Raw genomic sequence first — 21,940 nt, 5'->3', positions numbered from 1 at the left:
TCTGTTAGCCACAGTTAGATCACTTTTTCAGTGAGATTTTGAGTCCTTATGTGAATGTATATCTGTAAATTATGAACTAATTCTTTCAATGTTTTCCATGCTTACCTACCATATCTTTTAATCTTGTTCCCAAACTTCCTTAGCCAACACACCTTTCATACCACCATAGATTGCAATGTTCAGATTTGTCCAATGCTTTCTTCCTCAATACTCAAGCACTTCCCACTGCAACCAGACCCCGGAACTTATCTTTAACAAAGAAGTGTCCCAAGGTGATACACAAATGCCAAGACAAAAACGGTATTAGGAGGTGTGACCACAAGCATGGTCAAAGGGGTAGATTTTAAGGAGGGTCTACAGTAGGAGATGGAGGAGGAGAAACATCAAGAATTTAGAGAGAGAATTCCAGTGTGAGTCATATGCAGGCAAAGGTACAATCGCCAACAAAGGGCTGTATGGAGGGAACAATGTACAACTGGTCAGATTCAGAAGAACAGATCAAAAGGTGGATGTTGTAAGGCTGCGAGGGGGAGGGTTATAATTATAGGGAAGGGTGATGCCATGAAGGGATGAAAATGTCAAGTTTGAGGGGTCTGGAGAACAGGATCCTATGAAGGTCAACGAGGAGCAGGATTCTGGGTGAGGCGGATAGAATACTGGCAAGAAAGCTTTAATTGCACTTAAGCTAATTGAAGAGTTGTAAGCATTAAGTTGTGTAAAGATGGGCATGGATTTGGGAAGCAAATACATGTTCAAGAAATTTGGAGATGGAGTTTGCAGATGGAGGATAGTTTGGAAGGACAGAGATTTAGGGACCCCCTTTTCAGTATCCATTAACACAGGGTCGGTAAGGGAAGGTGAATGATCAATAGTTTAATGGGAATGTATTTTGAACAATTTGATTGTTTCATCTTTTACTAAAAAAAAATTTGCTTGAATTAATCATGACAAAGAAAGACTTGCATTTATGTAGCACTTTTTATGACCTCAGGATATCGCAAAAGACTTTTCAGTCAATGGGGTAATCTTAAAGAAGTGCAGTCACTGTACTAATTTGGAAAATGTGGTAGCCAATTTACATAACAGCTAGCTCCCACAAACAGCAACGAAAAGTAGACCAGACCATCTATCTTGGGTGTGGAGTCGGGTTAATTGTCAATCAGGCTATTGGGAGAACTTATTGCTCTTCACCAAATAGCACCATAGGGTCATTTACGTCCATCTGAGGAGACACTAGGCCTTGTTTTATGCCTCTTTTGACAGACAGCACTTCCTCAGTAATGTGCAGAATTGTCAGCCTAGGCTGTGTTTGCGCGCAAGTGTGTAGCATCAAGGTAAGAGTTCTATCAGTGTGCCAATATTAACATGTTGAAACCTGACAGTGTGCTTATCAATTAATAAGATTGGATGAAATTACATTTATAAAACTAATCAGGACAAAGTATGACAAATATTTTGCTAAAGTTTGTGCTTATGTGCATATTCTTTTCCATATTACTACAGATCTCATGATTAGTTGCAAGAAATGGTGGCATGGATTCCACTCCACCCAAAAAGGAGGGTCAGTGGACACCTTTCACCTACTATCCCACCCCTTGGGTTAAGTGTTATTTTCTGTGGAGGACAAAGTCCCACCAGGACATACACTTCAAAGAGGATGCTCAACACAGAAGCAGGAAAATCTAATAGATCTTACACTGCCACCATTGAGTACCTAACCAGAAAAGGTATTACTATCAGCAGTATTAATGAGGCAAATTGACAGGCCCCCAACTCTCCCCTGGTATTTACATGCATCAGGGTGGAGATTGGAAGGATGCAAGTATAAGTTACAGTGAAAGTCTGCCAATCAGTCTGCCCACTTGCTTTTCTTCCACTATAGAGAATGGGAATGACACATCCTTTAGCTATGTTTGGTGTAATTGGCTGAGCGGATATGAATAAGTCATCACCTTTACTGCATTGGCCATTAATCAAAATAAGTTAAAATCAAAAGGGATGGTTAGAGAAGATAGTGAAATTAAAAAGGAGAAAGAAAATAGAGTGAAGTTTTTGGTCCTAAGAGTATTAGGGCCCAATTTTAAAATCATGGGTGTGTTTTGAATGAGTTGAAAGTCTTCCCTTTTTGTTTAAAAAAATAAGCACTGCAAAAATTTTTGAACAAAATATTAAAGCAGGATCTCATTGCATTGATGTAGTAAAAAGGATACAAGCAGTCCTCGACTTTGACGTTAAGAGTTACAATGAGCAGCACTTCTTACATTTATAAATTGAGTTTTGTTTTGTCCATTTCAACTTTGTTTGATTCGCTGGCATGGTGTCATTCATATGTGCACATTGACATTCTGTGCTGCCCCGACTCAGTCAGTTGCTGTTCAAACAGCATTAGTACAGTACTATATTTCTGTGTGTATTTTAGCTTGTGATTTTTTGTCAGTAATTGTTATTTACAAAATAAGTACATTAATATTGCTATATTATTTGTCTATAATTGATAGAGTACAATATTCTGGGTTATTTTGGTGAAAATAGGGTATCAAGCCTTGGTTCAAGAACCAATCCCCCATTTGTAACATTGCTCTTGCAGCGGGGCGGGGGTGGAAAATAGATTCAGAGTTACAGCATTTCAACTTAAGACGCAGTTTTCAGGAACCAATTTCAGGAACTGCTTTACAGTTAACATCACTAAAAACACAATTTATTAAACTTTAACAATATATTCAGTGCTACAGATTAGTCCTTCACTAAATTACAGACTGCCTTCATGTTTTTATTTTCAAGAAAAGAAATGATTGCTTCAGATTTTTTGTTCAAGTTCAAGGACTTGCCTGTATTTTTCACCGATGTCATGTTCGGTGAGCTGAAATGTAAATGCACAGCAGAGGAAGCAAGTACAAAGCTGCTTGGGGTTACAAGCAGCAAGTGTCAAAAATAGCTTCCTGGAAATCTACTCCTGCTACATGGTGAAAACATCAGTTTTTTAAAAAAAATAGAAACAGCACATAAGTCAGCACAATGTTTATTTACTAAATCTTATGGCTTACAACTCATTGCATTGGTAGAATTATTGCTCTTTAATATTCAATATAATTTTAAACTAGGAACTGCTTTACAGTTAACATCACTAAAAACACAATTTATTAAACTTTAACAATATATTCAGTGCTACAGATTAGTCCTTCACTAAATTACAGACTGCCTTCATGTTTTTATTTTCAAGAAAAGAAATGATTGCTTCAGATTTTTTGTTAAATGGCAAGGCTCGTGAAGATCCAGGAACACGATAACAATCCAGGGGCGGCTTAGACCAATCTGGACGCCCCAATTTTATCAACTTGTGCTTAAAAGATGTTGTCTGCCTATTTGTCCACTCTGACCAAGTAAGGAGTGGTGATGGGTGAGGGGAAGTTATTTACTGCTACTCAGGCTAGACAGGGGCAGTTCCGAAAGGCAAGCTGATGACTGTATTCAAACCCTTACTCAAAGTTTTTTTGAATCTCCCTGTATTTCAGAGGCTGGGGAGATCGGTAGTTGTTTTGCATGGGTTCATCAGGTCCAAACTGCAGACAGCGGAACTTTGCTATCTGGAAAAATACAAGCATGATAATAGTAAATCCAAAAGACCCATCTGCCACCACTTGCCCCCCGCCCCATTCTTTTATAAATTGATAAGGAAACATAGGAACAGATGTTGCTAAATGACTGCAGCAAATTTTGCTACCCGACTTTGATCTAAGTGCACTGTAGAATAATTTGATACTATCATTGCAGGTTTTTGCATTTGAGAGAGAATGCTTGCACAAATATTTATCAAATATTTCCTGTGCATGTGATTAGTGATTCACTGTATAACCACACCTTTGTATAACTAATAAGGGTCAAGATATGTCCTGTGGGGTGAAAATATTTCAAGTCCTAGTGAATTTTCAGGTTCTGTATTTGATCTTCACACAGACAAAGCACTCGAGATTCCAGGCAAGATCCATCCAGATGTGTTCTTTTCCTGTTGCTAAGTCACTGACCAGATTTCATGATCAGTATCTAAAAGAGGAAGCCTCAATCTTTGACCCTCAATTGTGGGTGTGCTCTTGTGCATTTCATTTCACTTCCTCTCCAAATTCACAAAGTAACTCACTGGCTTTGGACACCAGCTCAACTAAGAGCCAGCAAACATTTGTAACTCAGTTACCCTGCTAATCAATCAGGTTTAATCTCAATCATGTTTAATCAGAAACTTGATGCAGTATTTTTTTTTCAATGTTACAAAGGTGGCACAAACAAAGGTTCATGAGCTTGTGCCTTCAAGTGATTAATATATACTGGGGATTTTTTTAAAAAGCTTTGCATTTGGATAACTTCTATTTGATTTGTAATCAAATTTAGAACCTCCAATTCTGAAATTTGATTAGGACAGAAGCATCTCAAGTGGCCAGTGTTTAACTTCAGAATTTTAGAATTTAATAAAAAGACAGAATAATTGAACTTAAAATGGAAACAACATTACATCCATGTACCTTGAGCCATCATCTGACCATCCCCCTCATCCCCAATTGCACTTGAAGACTGACTCATCTCGACCATGAGCAATAGAACTTCTGTATGTATACATTTATACCATTGTCATCCAGACTAAGCTTACAGCTCCTTCATATTCGACCCTTACTTGCTGCAACCTTCAACCAACTCCAAACTCATAAAAGTTTAGTTTCAAACCAATATTTAACAGTTAAAGCATTATTGCAGGATATGCGAAAGATTGGAAAACTGCCCACTGCATACATATAGCTATCCTTCAGGCGCCCGACCTGTCTCTCCAGGATAGACACTGCTGCATAGGGCCACTCCCTTTATCCCTAGCACGATTGCCTCACGCTCCTCAATTTGTTACCTGATTTTTATTTTGCTATTAACTAACATGTAGAATAATGTTATTTGATACCATCATTCCAGGTTTTTGCATTGATGTGGAAGAACTCCGTGCAAATGTTTATCACTGATGTTATGTCTAAAGGCATGACAGAATTCCACGCACTTTTAAAACTCTGGTGAGGGTTATTTCCTGCACCCACAAATAAAGCACAACCCAGGAAAGCAGAATTCACAGCCAATGACTGTTCAAATCCCCAGTGTGATATAATTTAAAATTATCCAATCAAACTGCTGTCAGAGTCAAGATTCTGGTGCTTTTCATACTGTTTTAATCGACAGTTCTATGCTCAGAGGTCTTCTGTTACAGACATTATGCTTGTTCAGTTCACCAAAATCAATCTAATTTTCAAATAAAACTGAGCATATTGGTAGATGTCATGTAAACAAAGGACTGTTGCCGTTTTGGGCTCAGTACCAGTATAGGTACCAATTCTCAGCTATCTTAACACTTTAATTTTGCATCAATTATATCCTACAAAATTGAAAAAGTAATTTAGCTTGATGTGGTATATAGTTGATATGATAATCAGACTATGCTATGGCATATACAACCTCCAGTGAATGCAACTAAAGCAATTTAAACATTTTACTAAATTGAACTGCATTTATATGATTAAGTTATTCTAAATATTTGAATATTTCATTTAAGAAACAACTTGCATTTATACAGCCCTTCCAACACAACAAAACACAAAGTTGCAAGTATTTAAAATTTGTTTCAATTATCTACAAAAATTTAAATATACAGAAGCATTCTATTCAGATTTTATAAAACAGTTTGATCTGACCTCTTGCTGAATATTTGCTGTTTCAATGATAACAAAAATCAATTTCATGATCATATTTAAGACTTTACATAAATAGATTGTAGATGCTGGGACTGTTCTCCTGGAGAAGATTTGACTGATATTTAAAATCATGAGGGGTCTGGATAGAGTAGATAGGGAGAAACTTGTCCCATTAGTGATAGCATTGAGAACCAGAGGGCATGGATATATGGCAATTAGCAAAAACGGCAATGGCTATGTGAGGAAAACCTTCCCAAAAAAGTGGTTAGGATCCGGAATGCACTGCCCAAGTATGGTGCAAGCAAGTTCAATCATGGCGTTCATTCAAAAGGAAATTAGATTATTACTTGAAATGGAAAAGGAAAAATGTACATGGCTACATGGAAAAGTCCGGAGGGTGGCAGCGTGAATTGTTCTTGCAGAGGACCAGCTCAGCATGATGGACTGAATGGCCTTCTTTTGCATTGTAAATATTCGACTGTTGATACTTTTAGACAAACTGTGCTTATAATTTTTTATTTACCTGATCTGCACCAATGGCAATAGGTTCCTTAAGCACAAGCCAGATTACGCTCTCACACAGGGGAGGAGTGGTCAAGGATCCTAGGTAGGTCCAATATTGGAGACAAGGAGGCAGCAGAGAGCAAGGAGAAAAGTCTTTAAAGTCACATTTAGCACCCTAAGGATAGAAAGAACTAATTAGACCTCTAAGAATGAACAACCTTTCACAATCAGCTGTGATAAATAACACAAAATTCAGTTTGGAGTGAAAATGAAGTACAGGTATTAGTGACAATGTTCATCGATATCAAGCCACTGCACAGGGCCAACTACATATCTGTAACAAAAACAGAATTACCTGGAAAAACTCAGCAGGTCTGGCAGCATCGGCGGAGAAGAAAAGAGTTGACGTTTCGAGTCCTCATGACCCTTCAACAGAACTCTTTTCTTCTCCGCCGATGCTGCCAGACCTGCTGAGTTTTTCCAGGTAATTCTGTTTTTGTTTTGGATTTCCAGCATCCGCATTTTTTTGTTTTTATACATATCTGTAAGTTGGCTTTCCATCAACTGTAGCCTGACATTAGGAATGAAACTGGTCCTTGGCAATAATACAAAACAATTAGTGAATCAGCAGCCATTTCACACCGTACCCAGGTGAGGTGTAAAAGGAGCAGCCAATTCACCTGTTCTGTGCAAGCACCAAAAACCAATTTCAGCTGCCTTGTCTTTACAGTCAAGTTATTTATAATTTTAAAAATCCAGTTAACTCCGGTCCTCAATCCTTTGTATGGGAATTGCAGGGGGTGGTGGTGATTGAAAAAGAACGAAAGAGAGGGATTTGGTCTCAAGCCTGTAAAACAGCCTGCCCAGTTTTCATTTCCCCTGTGCAATATGTCCAGTTATAAAAATATCTTGGATTTAAGAACTGTTTTTATTTTGCCATATTAACATGGATGCAGATAGAGCTGCACAAGCTGATTTTCCTGTTTTACACCATGTTTATTATGAGAAAAAGAAACTGGGGTGTAAAACAGCCTGCCCAGTTTTCATTTCCCCTGTGCAATATGTCCAGTTATAAAAATATCTTGGATTTAAGAACTGTTTTTATTTTGCCATATTAACATGGATGCAGATAGAGCTGCACAAGCTGATTTCCCTGGTTTAATATAACCTTAAACATTCAGTCCTCCACCACTGCACCTTATATATGGTACTCCCACTGCTACCCGTTGAGCAACTCGGCAAGCCTCCTTTGTCACCACCTTTTAAAACTGCAACCTCTAACACCTAGAAGGTGAAGGGCAGCAAATGCTTGGGAACACAACCTGGAATTTCCCCTTCAAGCCACATACCAATAATGACTTGGAACTGTATTATCATTCCTTCACTGTCACTGGGTCAAAGTCCTGGAACTTCTTACCTATCAGTACAGTGGGTATACGTACAACAGATGGACTACAGCAGTTCAAGGCAGTGGCTCACCATCACCTTCAAGGTCAATTAGGGATGGACAACATATTCTGGCTTTGCCATTGATGGCCAACATCTTAAGAAAGAAAAAAAGCTAGTGGAGGCTTGAATCCTTTAGAAGTAACCACTGATATGCCAAACACAGCCAATGGAATTGTAGCATATGTGTATACTGAAACCCCTGGGTGTCACTGAACTAAGGATGTCACTGAATGGCTACAAGGCATTCTAAAGAGTGAGGGAAAGCAGACAGATTGTGGTACATATTGGTACCAATGACACAGGTAGAGAGAGGGAGGAGATCCTGCAAGCAGAATTTAGGGAGCTAGGAAGCAGATTAAAAAACGACCTCGAAGGTAGTAATCACTATTAATCATTATTTCTGGTGCCACGCACTCTTGAGTATAGACATAGGAGCTTAGTCCAGATGAATGCGTGGCTGGAGAGATGGTGCAGGAGGGAGGACTTTAGATTTCTGGGACATTGGGACCGTTTCTGGGGGTGGTGGGACTTGTGCAAGGCGGGCAGGTTGCACCTGAGCCGGAATGGGACCAACGTCCTTGCGGGGAGGTTTGCTAGTGCTGTTGGGGAGGGTTTAAACTAACTTGGCAGGGGGGAATGGGATCCTGAGAGGAGGTTCGGCAGAGGGAGATGCACAGCCAAAATTAGAAGAGAGAGCAAGTGAGTCTGGAAGGCATAGAAATTATAGGACAGTTAAGGAACAAGGGAGTTTGACAAGGTTGGATGGGATTTATTTTAATACAAGGAGTCTGACGAATTAGGCAGATGAGTTGAGGGCACAAATTAATACATGGAAGTATGTCATTGCATTATAGGAAGGATGTGATTGCACTAGAAAGAGTGCAGAGGAGATTTACCAGGATGTTGCCAGGTCTGGAGAGTTTTAGTTATGAGGGATTGGATAGACTGGGGTTATTTTCCTTGGAGCAGAAGAGATTGAGGACAGGGGGATGGGGGAGGGAATGTGATTGAGGTGTATAAAATTATGAGGGGCATAGATAGGGTAGACAGGAAGGAACTTTTCCCCCTTGGTGGAGGGATCAATAACCAGGGACCAAGGGGCATAGATTTAAGGTAAGGAGCAGGTTTAGAGGGGATGTGAGGAAGAATATTTTCACCCAGAGGGTGGTGGGAATCTGGAAGTCACTGCCAGAAAAGGGTGGTAGGGACAGAAACCCTCATAACACACTTAAGTATTTGGATGTGCACTTGTGATGCCATGGCATGCAAGGCTATGGGCCTAGTGCGGGAAAATGGGATTAGAATAGTTAGGTACTTGTTTGACCGGCGCAGACTCGATGGGCCAAAGGGCCTTTTTCTGTGCTTTCTCTATGACTCATGTTTTGATATATTAGGAGTAAATATGAGGTTTGTTTGTTCACTATTTTAACAAGAGGTTATGGCATGCAGGTTATTTTCCAAAAGTTAATTTATTAGTTCCACAAAAGAGGACTTCAATCCTTAATCAGCATCTGTGCTATTTGTGTTGGCCTTGGAAACAAAGCCGTTTCATACAAGACATAAAAGGCAGTCTTCAGGCATTTTCACTTAATGAAGGAACAACAATTTGAATTTGCAATTTAAATAATTGTCAATGTGTTTACATCTATATACACTGTATAGAATTCATTGTACCTTTGATTTAAGGCTGTCCAGTAAACTGACAATCTTCTGCAGAGCTGGATTTGCATCACGTACCTGAAAGTCACAAGATACCAAATCAGTTCATTTTATGACTCCTCAGGTTATTCAGATTTGCATTTAGGCATACAAAGAAGCTGTACTACCAAGGAATCCAAAGGCCATAACTTTTACTATTTGTCCAACAGCAATTACATTTTACTGTGAATGACATAACTATGCTCGATTTCCTTTTTCACATGTTAACGCTTATTCAGAATTCTGCATGTAGCAACCATGAACAATTGTTGATGTTCATTATTATGGTGTTCAACTAAAGGTTATCACATGATGATGCACTGAGGAATGCTCAAATTGGACGAAAATAAATTAAGTAAAGCCAGCAAGATGAAAGGAACTATTATGGTATGTAAAACAGGACACCTGAGATTTACTTGCAAGCAGTGAATTGTGTGATTATAAACCTACATGATCTTGCATACTTGTGCTTGCATGAAAACCAAATAAAAATAAGAGTTTAATATTCAAATAAATTATGGAAGTCAGACTGACTTTGAAGCCTTGCTTCACTGATTTTTTTCCCCCCAAATCCATTCACAGAATGTGGGTGTCACTGACAAGGCACACAGTTAGTGACCTTGAGAAAGTGGCTGCAGGATTTCTGCCATGGTACATGTAATAGAAGGAGTACAAGAGCAGGCTAATGGATGGAATGCCAATCAAGCAGACTACTTTGTTCTTGATGGAGTCAGTCAAGTTTCTGAAGTGCAATTACCGCTACACATATATAGGCAAGTCTCATCACACTTGTACACTTAGTACAAGTCAGATGACCAGATCTCTGCAGAAAGCCTTGGACTTTCTCCAATAGCCACAGCATTTGTGGTTGGTTCAGTTGTCTCTGGTCATTAGTGCAAGATTTGATGGGGAGACTATAATGTCATGTGGAGGTGATTAGCCTCTCTCAATTTAGATGGCCACTGTCCAGCACTTGTATGGTGCATGTGTTACCTGCCACTTATCAGCTTGACTATTGTCCAGGTAAGGCCCCTTGAAGGGCTAGCCTGTTTCATTATCCAAATTATTGCGAATCCGAATTATTGCAAACGGGACTGAGCACAAGTCAGTGAATAGCCTCACATCTGACTTCATAAGGGAGGAAATGTCAATGAGGCAGCTACTAGTTCAACCTAGGATGCGGTCTTGAGGAAGTCCTGCAGTGAGTTGGTGCTGAGATGGTGATTGTTGGAGGTCAATCATCTTGCATTGTTACAGACTCCAGAGTCATTCCTGGCAGTCAAAGTGACTTCTAATGTTACACTGATCAGACGCTGATGCCCATATTAATAATACATTTGCATCAAATATTCATGAGAATTTACAGTTAGAAGCCTTTGGATCAATATAATGTGAATATATTATAAAAGTGACAAACATGATCATCTAATTGCTGAGCTGAAGGCATTATGTTATATGATGGTTCATGAAGTTGTTTAATACATCAAATATTCAAATATTGTAAATTTAATCTAGTGGTTAATGTTAATATTTCCAAAATATAAAATGTAAATTATTTGGTGCAGATTTCATCAGAAAAACATTTGAACTGCAGAATGTATTGCTGCATTCTTCTCATTCTCAAAATTAGAGATTTATAGATGAATGTTATTTAATTCTGTCCACTATTCAAGGCAAATCTGGTTGGACTATTGAAGAAAGCATGGAGTATTGTGTTGATTGCAATAGAGAGAAATGAATTAAAGAGTTAACTAAGGCTTTGCAGCTCTAACAATTCCAAAATTCATTGTGGATCTGACAAATTCCAAGCAGTAAAATATCAAACTGCAGAAACTCTGACATGGACCACTCTGTACAGGTGTTACATCATTCAGTTAGTAGCAACATTACCACTGGGCTGAAATGTTATGGGCTCATGTCCAACTCCATGACTGGTGTACATAATCTAGTCCAATATTCCAGGCCAGCACCATACTGCAGATAAAATTCTCACACATCAAGGCCCTCTCTACCTAGTCCAATGGTTCTTGTGGACTATAAGTTCTCACTGCACACAAAACCAGCAGAGCTTTCTCCCGATATCCTAGCTAAACCTTTAGGCTTCAGCTGGGAGTACACGTTCAATTCAAGAACACACACTTCAGGACGACAAGTTCTTAGGCAAGGTATAGAAACAATTTACTAGAATGGTATTCAGTTATGCAGAGAGACTGGAGAATTTGGGACAGTCTTTCTAAGTACAGAGAAGGTTACAAGAGGTCTGATATGAGATTCAAAAATCAGGAACGATTTTGATAGAGTAAATAAGGAGAAGCCATTTCCAGTAGAAGGCGGATCAGTAAACAGAAGAAGGCCTAGTGATTGGCAAAGAACCAAGGAAATATTTTTTAGGAAAAAAACAGAATTGTGATCTGGATGCACTGCCCGAGAAGGTGGTAATGGTAGAGTTAATAGTAATAAGAGAATTGGATAAATACTTGGAAGGGAAAACATCTGGAGGGTTAAAGGGAAAGACCAGGGTAGTTGGACTAATTGGACAGCTCTACCAAAGATCTGGCACAGGCATGATAGTCATACATTTAATAGCATTCTGTAATGATTCTAACCAACACCATCAAATGGTCTGAATAATCTCATTGCTCTTACTGAAATCTTATAAATCCTGTAAAATTTCTGTAATGTCTATCCAAGGATTAGTAATTGCACAATTAATTGTAAGAGAGGAGGTGCAATATAAATAAAGCATTTTTTTGCCAGTTGTCCAGCTTGTGGTATCTTGGGATGTTCTGCTACATCAAAGCCACAATATAACTAACTAGTTGATTATGTAAATACAACACTGGGCTTATTACTATCGTGTACTCACTTGCCAAAAACAAAGAGAAAAATCCTACAAGTGCATTACAAAAAACTATAAGAACCATGTGATTTCAGAACAAACATCCATCATGGTAGGAAGGGAGCAAGTGAAAAAAGTTGAATTTTCCCAGTTACTGGTATTATCAAATGTGTACTACAGGATTCAGCAAATGTATCAGGCAACGGTGGAAACTATGACCACCCTGTAAGAGAGCAGAATGTACATTTTGCCTGATGTCTTTGCAAAAGACTGCATTTTCTGTATCCCTAGTATATCCCCATTAGTATATACTAGTACATGCAAGAAATTGGTTGCCAATTTCAGGGACTCAGCATCTACGGGTGAATTTCTGCATTTTTACATTGGCAGTTGATCATTGCAGAGTTAGGACAAAATTGAAATAATGGGGGTGAATTTCGGCAAGTGCATTAAAAAAGCAGGCTTGAACTGCATTGGCTGATCAGTAAAAAATGCACCCTTGATATTCTATCAAGTCAACAGTACTTTATCTGGCTGATATGTGTTCTGCCTATCAGACAGCACCTGTTGTGTCACCACTTGTCTAATTTTACCCTCCATGGTCTATGAGGTACAGTACAGCATGCAATACATTGTTAATAGATTTCTTTTCAGCAAAAAATCAGGAAAACTGAAAAGTGAACCATTATTGTACATTATAAAGCCAGCTTACTAAATAAACCTTCATACCTTTAGGAAGACACCGATGACAGCCAAACCATCAGGTGCTTTAAGAGCCTCACCAAAATCACTATACTTTTCTGCATTCCAATGCACCAGGTGAAGCTAGAAACATAACAGGCTCAGTTAAAGCATTTTTGTATTTTAAAACATATCAAAACAAGCGGAATTCAGGGTCATGTTAAGAGATCTCAATTAGAATACACTTGATTCAATTCAACAGGAGTTTTCTGCTGTCTCTACCAGGGCAGGGTTGCTAGTGGGCAGTATTTAAACTAATTCCAGATTTGGCAGGCTGATATTAAACATAACCATTCTTCAGTGTAGCAATTAAAGAATATGAAAAGGTGGAGGGATTAAATGACATGATGACATGAGTGCAAGGTAAAATTAATTCAATAATGAGACAAGTATAGAAACCAAAGATGAGTCCATAGGAGTTGCAAGTTGTTACAGCAAGATAGCAGGAGGATCGTAGAAAATCTACCATCTTTCTTCCATTTGGTCCCTGGGTTGCTGAGGCCTTCTTTACTATACTGGTCTCATCATCACATCGTTCTACCTTACACTGTCACCCTGCCATCCCCACCTGCTTTTTCCTGACACCAAATTGCTTAAAATTTACATTATCTTCTGATTTAGATGATAAAAATTAAAATGAAACATTAGAGTGTTTAGGAGAGAAACAGGGATTAATCTGTTGAATATTTCCAGTATTCTGTCTTTATTTAAAATTTCCAACATCTGTAGGATTTTTGCTGTTAGCAGGTTCTAGACCTGCCTTGGGTTTGCACAATAAGAAACTTGTCAATGATACAAACCAACCTATTTCTTCTCCAAATTTAAGACTTTAGTATTTGGGTTTTGGATATATTAGAGGAAATGTGTCCACACTGAAGGTGCATTTATTGAACAATTAACACTCTGGAAACTTGTCTAAATCTCTGCTGCTGTTTCATTTACATGAACATCAGATCCCCAATATATCTACAGCAAACTCAGGAGCAAGTTACTCTCAATTCACAGAGTAAATGCATACTCAAAGTAGTATATTAAAATCAACAATTTCAGATCATAACCTCTACCCACCCACCGCCGCACCCCACCCCCCCCACCCTAAACAATACAATGGTTTTGATCCTATTTCATTTACATGTTCTCTAGATCCATGGAGAAAGTGTTAACATTTCAGACCTGTGACCTTTCAGCTCAAGTCTGAAACATTAACTCTGCTTCTCTGCAAAGATGCTGCAAGACCTGTTGAGCGTTTCCAGTATTTTCTGTCTTTATTTCAGATTTCCAGCATTTGCATTATTTTGCTTGTTTTCTCTACTCATCTTCACAATTCTCAGCTGTACCCTGCCCTCACCCCTCAAACCTTGCATGTCACCTTGTCCCAATGGCAGAGTCTGCTCCCGACAGATGTTGGGGGAGCAGTCTTTAGTGGGCCCCCCACCTGCACCAAAATCCAGGGGACATTAGCCAAGGGCATTTCAACTGTCAGAAATACCCATCTCTACCACTGCTGACACCACAATGGGAAGGAACAGGTTTTACGCCACAGGAAGTTCCAGGAAGAGAAAGTAATCACACATATGCATTACAAAATGTTAATGGTTATGTTTGTTTTATTTCAGAGCCACAAATATTTCTTTCTACTATTTTCTCATCTTGCACTTTGGTAGCTGACTGGCAAGTGGCCTTTCTCCACTTATTTGTGTTAATTCATGAATTGATGGTGAGTAATGAGGGGTTGTGAAAGAATCGTTTTCAGGACTGCTTTGCGTTGGGGGAAAGCAAGTAGCTTTTGCAGGCAATTGTCAGATACTTTACTCGTCTGAGACCAGTTACATCTATTTAAATAAAAGGATCACAGAATCTTTAGTGCAGAGGGAGGCCATTTGGCCCATCGAGTCTGCGCTGGCTCTTTGAAACAGCATTCTACCTAGTCCCACTTTCCTGCCCACTCTTCTTTTTAGATAGCAATCCAATTCCCTTTTGAATACTTCCATCAAACCTGCCTCCATCACCCACTCAGGAAGTTCGTTCCAGAGTCCAACCAACCTCTGGGTGAAAATCTTTTCTCACATCACATTCACTTCTTTTGCCAATAATTTTGAATCTGTGCCCTCTAGTTCTTGATGCTCCCTTGAGTGGAAAGAGTTTCTCACTATTTACCCTGTCCATACCCCTCAGGATCTTGAACACCTCTATCAAGTCTCCTCTCAGCCTTCTTTTCTCCAAGAAAAACCATCCCATTCTCTCCAGTCTATCCTGATAGCTACAGTTCTTTATCCCTGGAACCATTCTTGTGAATCTCTTCTGTACTCTCTGCAATGCCTTCACATCCTTCCTTAGGTATGGTGACTGATCTTTTCACCACTGCCTTCTGCTACATTATTGGTGGGAGTCTTGTATAAAACTTGACTAGTGTGAAGCAAAATTCCAATTTTTAAACACAAATGTGCATCACCCAGATATTTATTGTTTTTCGTAGAAGTCCAAACATTATTGCTCACTTACCTCTCCAGCAAAATTTTGTCCATCAACTACATGTTCACTGCCCTGAGTATCACAAGCTCCCCAGTGGAAGTGGAACTGACGTAGCCTGTATTTTCCACAAAGGGGGCCACCTGTCAGCACTATCATACAAATGAAGAAGCATCACTGTTGACATTGCTAAACAAGGTATAAAATGTATTTACTACAATCTATCTTAATTTGCTTTAAATTATGGATGAACTTACTCAATAAAGACTTATAATATGACGATCAATAAGCAATTCATCCTTTTGAGGCCTACGTAAAATATGGCCGATAGTAGATAAATTGTCCTATTATGGATCCCTGCAAGTGTTTGGATTTTGGACTGAAATACTTAGAAGCTGTGCCATCTCTTTCTCAATCAAAATAAAACCAATGCCACTTCTAGCTCAATCACAATATATACAACCAAACATGACTGACAAAAAAGATTATCTGGTCCATCAAGTTGTACAGAACTAAAAATCAATAGTCTGTCACTATCCACCCAAGCAGCAAAAGGCAAACTGAGGAGAAGAATGTGAAACCCAACATTGAAAAGGGTCAAAGTGTGGCAGCAGTAGTAAATGGAAATCTCAACTAGAATTAGAGAAAACTAGTGGTCTCCTTTATCCAGCTCCTGTTCCTCTCACTAGTTCCTGCTTCCCTTGCACCATGCTCTCTATCCTACTTCCCAACTGTGGTAGAATACAGTTGGTTGAGCTGAGAACAGACAAGGAGCAGGAGACCACTGATCGGAGGGAGTGCATCAGCATAATGGTACTAGAGAGTCCAAACAAGGAAATCGAGGAGTGGGCTAGACAACAGCAAGTTGCAGTGTCATACATTGCCATTTGGCTTGTTTTGCACGCAATCATTCAAAGCAGTAGAAGGCACAGGTGGGAGTTTCTATTTGTAACATCACATATAGACTAATCTACACACTTGCATACAAGGCAAGGCATTTGAAGATAAAAGTTTACACAAAGCAGGACAGAAGATCAAATTGGTCCTGTTCTTACATACTATATATTTTGTATCGGTGCAACACTGAACCACCCTTCTGCTACTTCATGTAGTCTTCCAGTTTTCCCAAAACTCACTGTTAGTGTAAGCCACACTAGACCGTATGAAAACTCAAAGGTTTCCCATAACAAATTATTTTGGGGGAAATTGTCAGGGAAACCTTTTAAATATTTATGTTGAAGCGCTGAAATTATGTTTGAATTTACCCTAAAAAAGTAATAAAATTGATCAGCATCTCCTTCCTTAGTGGCGTTGGGAGATAGAAGAGTAATGCAAACCCCCTAAAACAATCCAAGTCGAGTACAATGACTCTGTCACCTACTCTTGCTAATGTTACAATTTAGTCAAGCAACGAAGCTTTGCTCTAATTTTTAATAAGTCCCTTTCTATTTGGTACAATTGACTTGAATTGCACATGGGTCAAGTCAGATTATAGAGCCCCGTCACTCAGCCCAGTCCTTCAAATTCATCTGCTCCTTTCATTCTCGCAGCTCCCAGCGCCTTTGGCGACCCGAATGACCAACCCCCTCCCCGGGGCACTTTAAGGCCTCTTTGCATTTCGACCCGAGTTTGTCCAAATCTGGATTAATAAACGCAACAGCCATGCCGTTAGCTTCCTCCCGTCTTTTTACCTACCCCTCCTACTCTCCCCAAAGTACTGCAAACTCCAGCATTTAACCTCAGGAGCAAAATAAGGATTGCTCTCCTTTGATCGAAAAGTGGAATTTTTACGTTGAGTATATTTGGAAGCCAATATGTGCAATTCTATTGTGAAATAGCAGCGAGTGAGAGAGACTCGCTTACTGCAAATCCACAGCAGCTCAGAATCTATTTGTATTGTGTTATTCACAACATCCACCAACAGGCTGGGACGGGGGGGCAATAACCACAACATCACTAACTAACCTGATTTGTCTGTGCAATCGTCGAAATCCACCTGGAAAGAGTTGCCCGTGTTGCAAATACTTTGCGAGCTGGATGGATCATAGCTAGGAGTCAGTGGCTTCAGGTTCGAGTCGTACTTGGCTTCCTCATTTTTGATCTCGATGGGTGATTGGCGGGTACCGTCCTTCGCTAAGGGGAATCCCAATTCATGCCAATGACTTGGACCTGCAGCAGGAAATTAGAACCGGTAATCTAAACCCTCTCCCAAGGTCACTGCACCTTCTCAAAGAGGCTGGAGCTGGCGGCGGAGGAGGGTCCAGCTTCTGCAAATTGGAAAGCTGATACCTCCTCCGGTTGCAAACCCGACGCCAAGTTTGCATCTGTTAACGTTTTACAACTGCATGGGAATGAGGAAAGGCTGGTTTAAAAGGATTCATTCCATCAATGATTAATCTTAAACAATCCGTACAAATATCTTGCCCCTTTTGGGAAAAAAACTTTTAAACTTTCGCTCTTGCTTAAGCAGCTTTAGAAATCTACTTCATCCAAAGTAAGCAGAGGGGGCGAAACTTTCAAAACAAAAAGCCCAACACGCCCGCAGGAGCTCGTATATCCACAGCCTGCAATGTGAGACTTTCTGCTCTGCTTGATCTCGGTCGGACTGGATAGTGTCAGAGCCCCTAGGGGCCTCATGTCCAGTCCTGGGGGCTGCTGCAGCCCAGACCAGCCCCAACATTGTCCCCCTCCCCCGACACTGCGGGAAAACCTCACCGTTTTTGGGTCCGTATCCCCATGAACATCCCGCCATCGCCGCAGTTTCCCTAATCCCAGGCTCAAACACACACACAAACCCCTGTACGGTCCGCCCCTATGACAGAAGCTGATATCTTGTCGGGAGGATTGGCTCTGGACCAGCTTTTATAGGTTGCACGGTTCCACATCATTGGATCAGCTGGGTTTGGTATTTCTTTATGTCACCAATAGTAACGCAAAAAGGAGGGTGAGGTGGTACAGGAGTCACTGGGGAGGGGGCGGGGGGGGTTGTGGAGGAAGGAAGGGGCAGTGGGAGGGAATGAGGATCACAAATACGCGCTTGTATTTTTGTATAATGTTTCTTTCCCCTGGCTTGCCGGCAGAGTGTTTGTTGCAAAAGCTGTGGGTCCCAGCCACCCACTACCTGCCCCAACCTGGGTAGGTGAGCGGGGAGGGATAGAGGGGGTCCATGTCTGAACATATCTGAGGGGCTGTTACCTCTTCCCCCCGGCTGGGGAGTTGGTGGGGGTGTGAAGAGTATCCGCATTTGGATGACAGCTCCGTACAAACTGCTCCCATTGCCCAGCGGACTCCCCGTGATAACCTGACTTGGAGCTCTGCAGCCTACTTCAGACACGGATCTGCGAATATTGTTCGGCAAATGGCAGCAATGCATTTTTCTCTTCGTGGGAAATATAAATCTTAACTGTTTACATGTCCGATCCGAAATGCATCGTCGACTTCACTTTACACTGATTTTAGAGAAGTTTTTTGGATGTTTAAAATTGCACTCTCTATTTAATATTTGGCAACCATGTGAGTTCTCGTTAATTATCAGGTAATAGGTAGCTACGAATCCCTAATTGTTCATGATACTATCTTATTCCCAACCATTCGCGCGTTTGATTTCAACTGTATGTACCTGCAAATGATTTGAATGATTTATACAGGATCTGTCATTACATATCGTAGAGTGAGTTTTAGATGCACTGGGTCGTGTTTACTTGCACGTTTCTGGCTGGACTGAGCTGCTGAACCGTCGGATCATAAAGAGCACTGCCACCTCTATTTTATTTCATTTTATTAAGAGTCCAACAATCCACTGGTCAATTTTGTGGGTTTTCAATATTTGAAAAGTGTTACTTTATGAATTCAGTCATATTAAACAGAGGTGAGTGTAGATAGCCGTTCGCCTTTTCGTCTTTTCGAGATCGGTTTTCCTAGGCTCACCAGTAAGTCACTTACTGATCCTCATTTATTATGTGCAAAAAATAAGTTTCAATAAATTGCCGTCCGCTGATATCACAACCGAAAGCCCTTACTCTGCTGCCATCTAGAGGGAAGTGTAAAGGCAGCGATGAAGATTTGAGGCTGGCACACTCAGCATAAACGGCCTCACAACACAACAACCATTGGCCATGAGAAGTAACCATCATGACCATTAGTACAGATTACTTACCGCTGATAAGGCATACCTCGCCCCTTTTCCTGGACTGCTTCCAGCACAACTATAGTCGTGCCAAGAAAACAATGTATCAATGTACTCTACAAGCACCATTCAATCAAAATGTACAATGGTTTCTGTGTGGACAATACGAAGAAGATCCAACTTAACAAACCTAGACTATGGTAAACCCTACAATGTCGTGTACCTAAAAAATGAATTTGACGAATTTCAATATGAAAGGTCTTATAGTTAAGCTGCAGAGTTTCAGGGTAAATGTTGAGAATGGATAAGAAATTGGCAAAAAGGTGGAAAACAATGGGTACTGGTTAGAGGAATAATGTCGAGGCGAAGGAAAGCTTTGGGCAGTGTAGCTTTGGGGTCATTGTTGGGATTCCTGTTTCTAATTTATGTCAATGAGTTGGATTTAAAAGCTCATTTCAAGTTAATCAAAAAAATCGGTAAAAATGAGAGGAAGCTTGGAAATTACAGAATGGGTTCAGCAAAATGTATGTGTGGGCAGAACAATGGCAGACAAAATTTAATAATGCCAAATGTAAAATATTGCACTTGGGAAAGAAAATGAGTGAGACATACTCAAAGAATGGTCTTGAAATAGCTAAGGAAGAAGATATAGGAGACCTAGGGATTATAATAGCCTCATTGTTCAACATTTCCAAATGTAGAGCAGATTACTGCACATGGTGTGTCACTCCAAAGTTTTACATCATACAAATACAAGATGAGCAGTGAAGCTATGTTTGACATTGGGTATGAGATCATTAGGATGAAGCTTTAGGCACTGACAGTGCTGTCACAGGGTGTATTCCCACAACTGACATTACAATTATAATATAAAGGAGACAAAGTCTGCACCCGTGGATTTCAACTCTGTGAATTCAATTAGCAGAGTTACTGAAACAAATGCATTTTCTTTTGTTCTTCCACAGGGACTCAGGACTACCAGTGCCATACTGCAAAATAACAAGAGGAGATCAATATTTGGAGATTACAGATCTCTACCTGAGCACCAACCTCTGTCATAACATAATTGTAAAATAATTGTTTTCCAGAAGACAGTGGTTCAAATTCCAATTATTGTAAAATTACAGTTTAAAAACAAATCATTTGTTCAACTCATTATATGTTTCAAATTTTGGAAATGTAGTGATTCTCTCATTGCCTCTTTTGTAAGATTAGAAATTTGATTGTGGTGAAAGACTAAAGCTTAGTGAATGCATTTTAAGGCATTTGTACAGAATGCTGCTTGGACTGAATAGATGCATTTAAAGGAAAGCTAGTCAAGCATTTGAGGAATAAGGTGGTTATGATGGTAGTTTTAGATTAAGAATGATGGAAGGAGGTTCAAGTGGGTCTGAATGGCCTGTCTGTGCTGTATATTTGATGTAATCCTATGTAATAATGATGCTGCTCAATTGCACCACTTAAGGTGTGCCATTGGTGTATTATAATTGAACCGCAGAGAGAGTGAGAGCTGCACACTGACTGAGGTGCATTTGTCCAGTATATTATCAAGCAATGAGGACAGACAAGGGATTGATACTTGGCCTACTGAATCCACACAGGAGACTCACTGAAGAAAAGACAACGTCTGTTGGATTTGTGGGTTTTGCTTTGTGGGGTTGCTGACCCAGTGAAGTTTAGCACCTGTTGGTTGACAGTTGGTTAATTAGATTTTGTTACATTTATTGTAACAGTAAGATACCAAGTGTACTCAGTGAAACAATCTTTTGATTCATTTGATACAAAGCACCTGGTGTAAGGGAGACGTCCTGTGTTTATCACCAGGCCATCTCTTCCAATCTATTGTACTATAAAATAGGTTCAGGAGGTGGGACAGATGAAACTTTCAAAACATATTAAGTAAAAATAATAAATAGTCATCATTCAATAAACAATGACTTGAAAGTAATTTTTATTGGACTGGGATACATAAATAAGCATTGCAAAATCAGAGACTGATGTGTGTGACATGTATGATGAAGACCTGCCTGGAATCAAGTTATCCAGGGTGAATACACTTGAATGATTTATACAGAGGTTGCAATCCTTGAGCAGAAAGTTGCATAGCTTGAAAGTAATCAGGGCCTACTCCACAACATCTGGTAGGGAGAAAGTTTGCTGGAGCAGAAGTTGCAGAGCGTGAAGCTGGTAGAGGGGACTGGGTGACCATTGGCAGATGGGTAGGAAGGAACAAGAGTATAAAGGGTGTAACTTGTGGAGCTGGACTTGTATAATCATCTGTTTTGATACCAGGGATGTGGATGAAAAGGGTGACAGGAGGATAATCATGAGTGATTACAAGGCAATGAGGAACAAGTGGTTACATATTTGGGAAACCATAAATCATATAGTAAGAAA

At 39.9% G+C, this 21,940-nt stretch overlaps 1 protein-coding gene and 1 long non-coding RNA gene across 2 annotated transcripts; one reads left to right on the top strand and one right to left on the bottom strand.

Moving 5' to 3' along the window:
* Positions 1-3,003: 3,003 nt before the first annotated feature.
* On the bottom strand, positions 3,004-18,289 carry LOC121278658 (carbonic anhydrase 2-like). The gene is made up of 7 exons (XM_041188971.1): positions 18,133-18,289; positions 17,383-17,586; positions 15,451-15,569; positions 12,937-13,032; positions 9,345-9,407; positions 6,241-6,396; positions 3,004-3,584 (listed from the first exon to the last, which is right to left on the bottom strand). The coding sequence occupies exons 1-7, from the start codon at positions 18,167-18,169 to the stop codon at positions 3,477-3,479; spliced, it is 783 nt and encodes a 260-aa protein (XP_041044905.1). The 5' UTR covers positions 18,170-18,289; the 3' UTR covers positions 3,004-3,476.
* A 151-nt stretch (positions 18,290-18,440) lies between these two features.
* On the top strand, positions 18,441-21,474 carry LOC121278659. The gene is made up of 2 exons (XR_005943252.1): positions 18,441-18,930; positions 20,509-21,474. It is a non-coding gene; the product is annotated as an uncharacterized LOC121278659 (long non-coding RNA).
* The last annotated feature ends 466 nt before the right edge of the window (positions 21,475-21,940 follow it).

This window comes from Carcharodon carcharias, chromosome 6 (genome assembly GCF_017639515.1).
Source record: "Carcharodon carcharias isolate sCarCar2 chromosome 6, sCarCar2.pri, whole genome shotgun sequence".
NCBI lineage: Eukaryota > Metazoa > Chordata > Chondrichthyes > Lamniformes > Lamnidae > Carcharodon > Carcharodon carcharias.
The sequence above is the reverse complement of the archived record's forward strand: the minus strand, read 5'-3'. Positions and strand labels throughout refer to the sequence as shown.

What these genes read in the sequence shown, in the direction of transcription:
- LOC121278658 (XM_041188971.1), bottom strand. Translation starts at nt 18,169, where the DNA reads ATGGCGGGATGTTCATGGGGATACGGACCCAAAAACG. An exon ending in GGGATACGGACCCAAAAACG is followed by an intron (nt 17,587 to 18,132) that starts GTGAGGTTTTCC and finishes TTCCTGCTGCAG; the next exon opens with GTCCAAGTCATTGGCATGAA. An exon ending in GACAAAATTTTGCTGGAGAG is followed by an intron (nt 13,033 to 15,450) that starts GTAAGTGAGCAA and finishes TTATGTTTCTAG; the next exon opens with CTTCACCTGGTGCATTGGAA.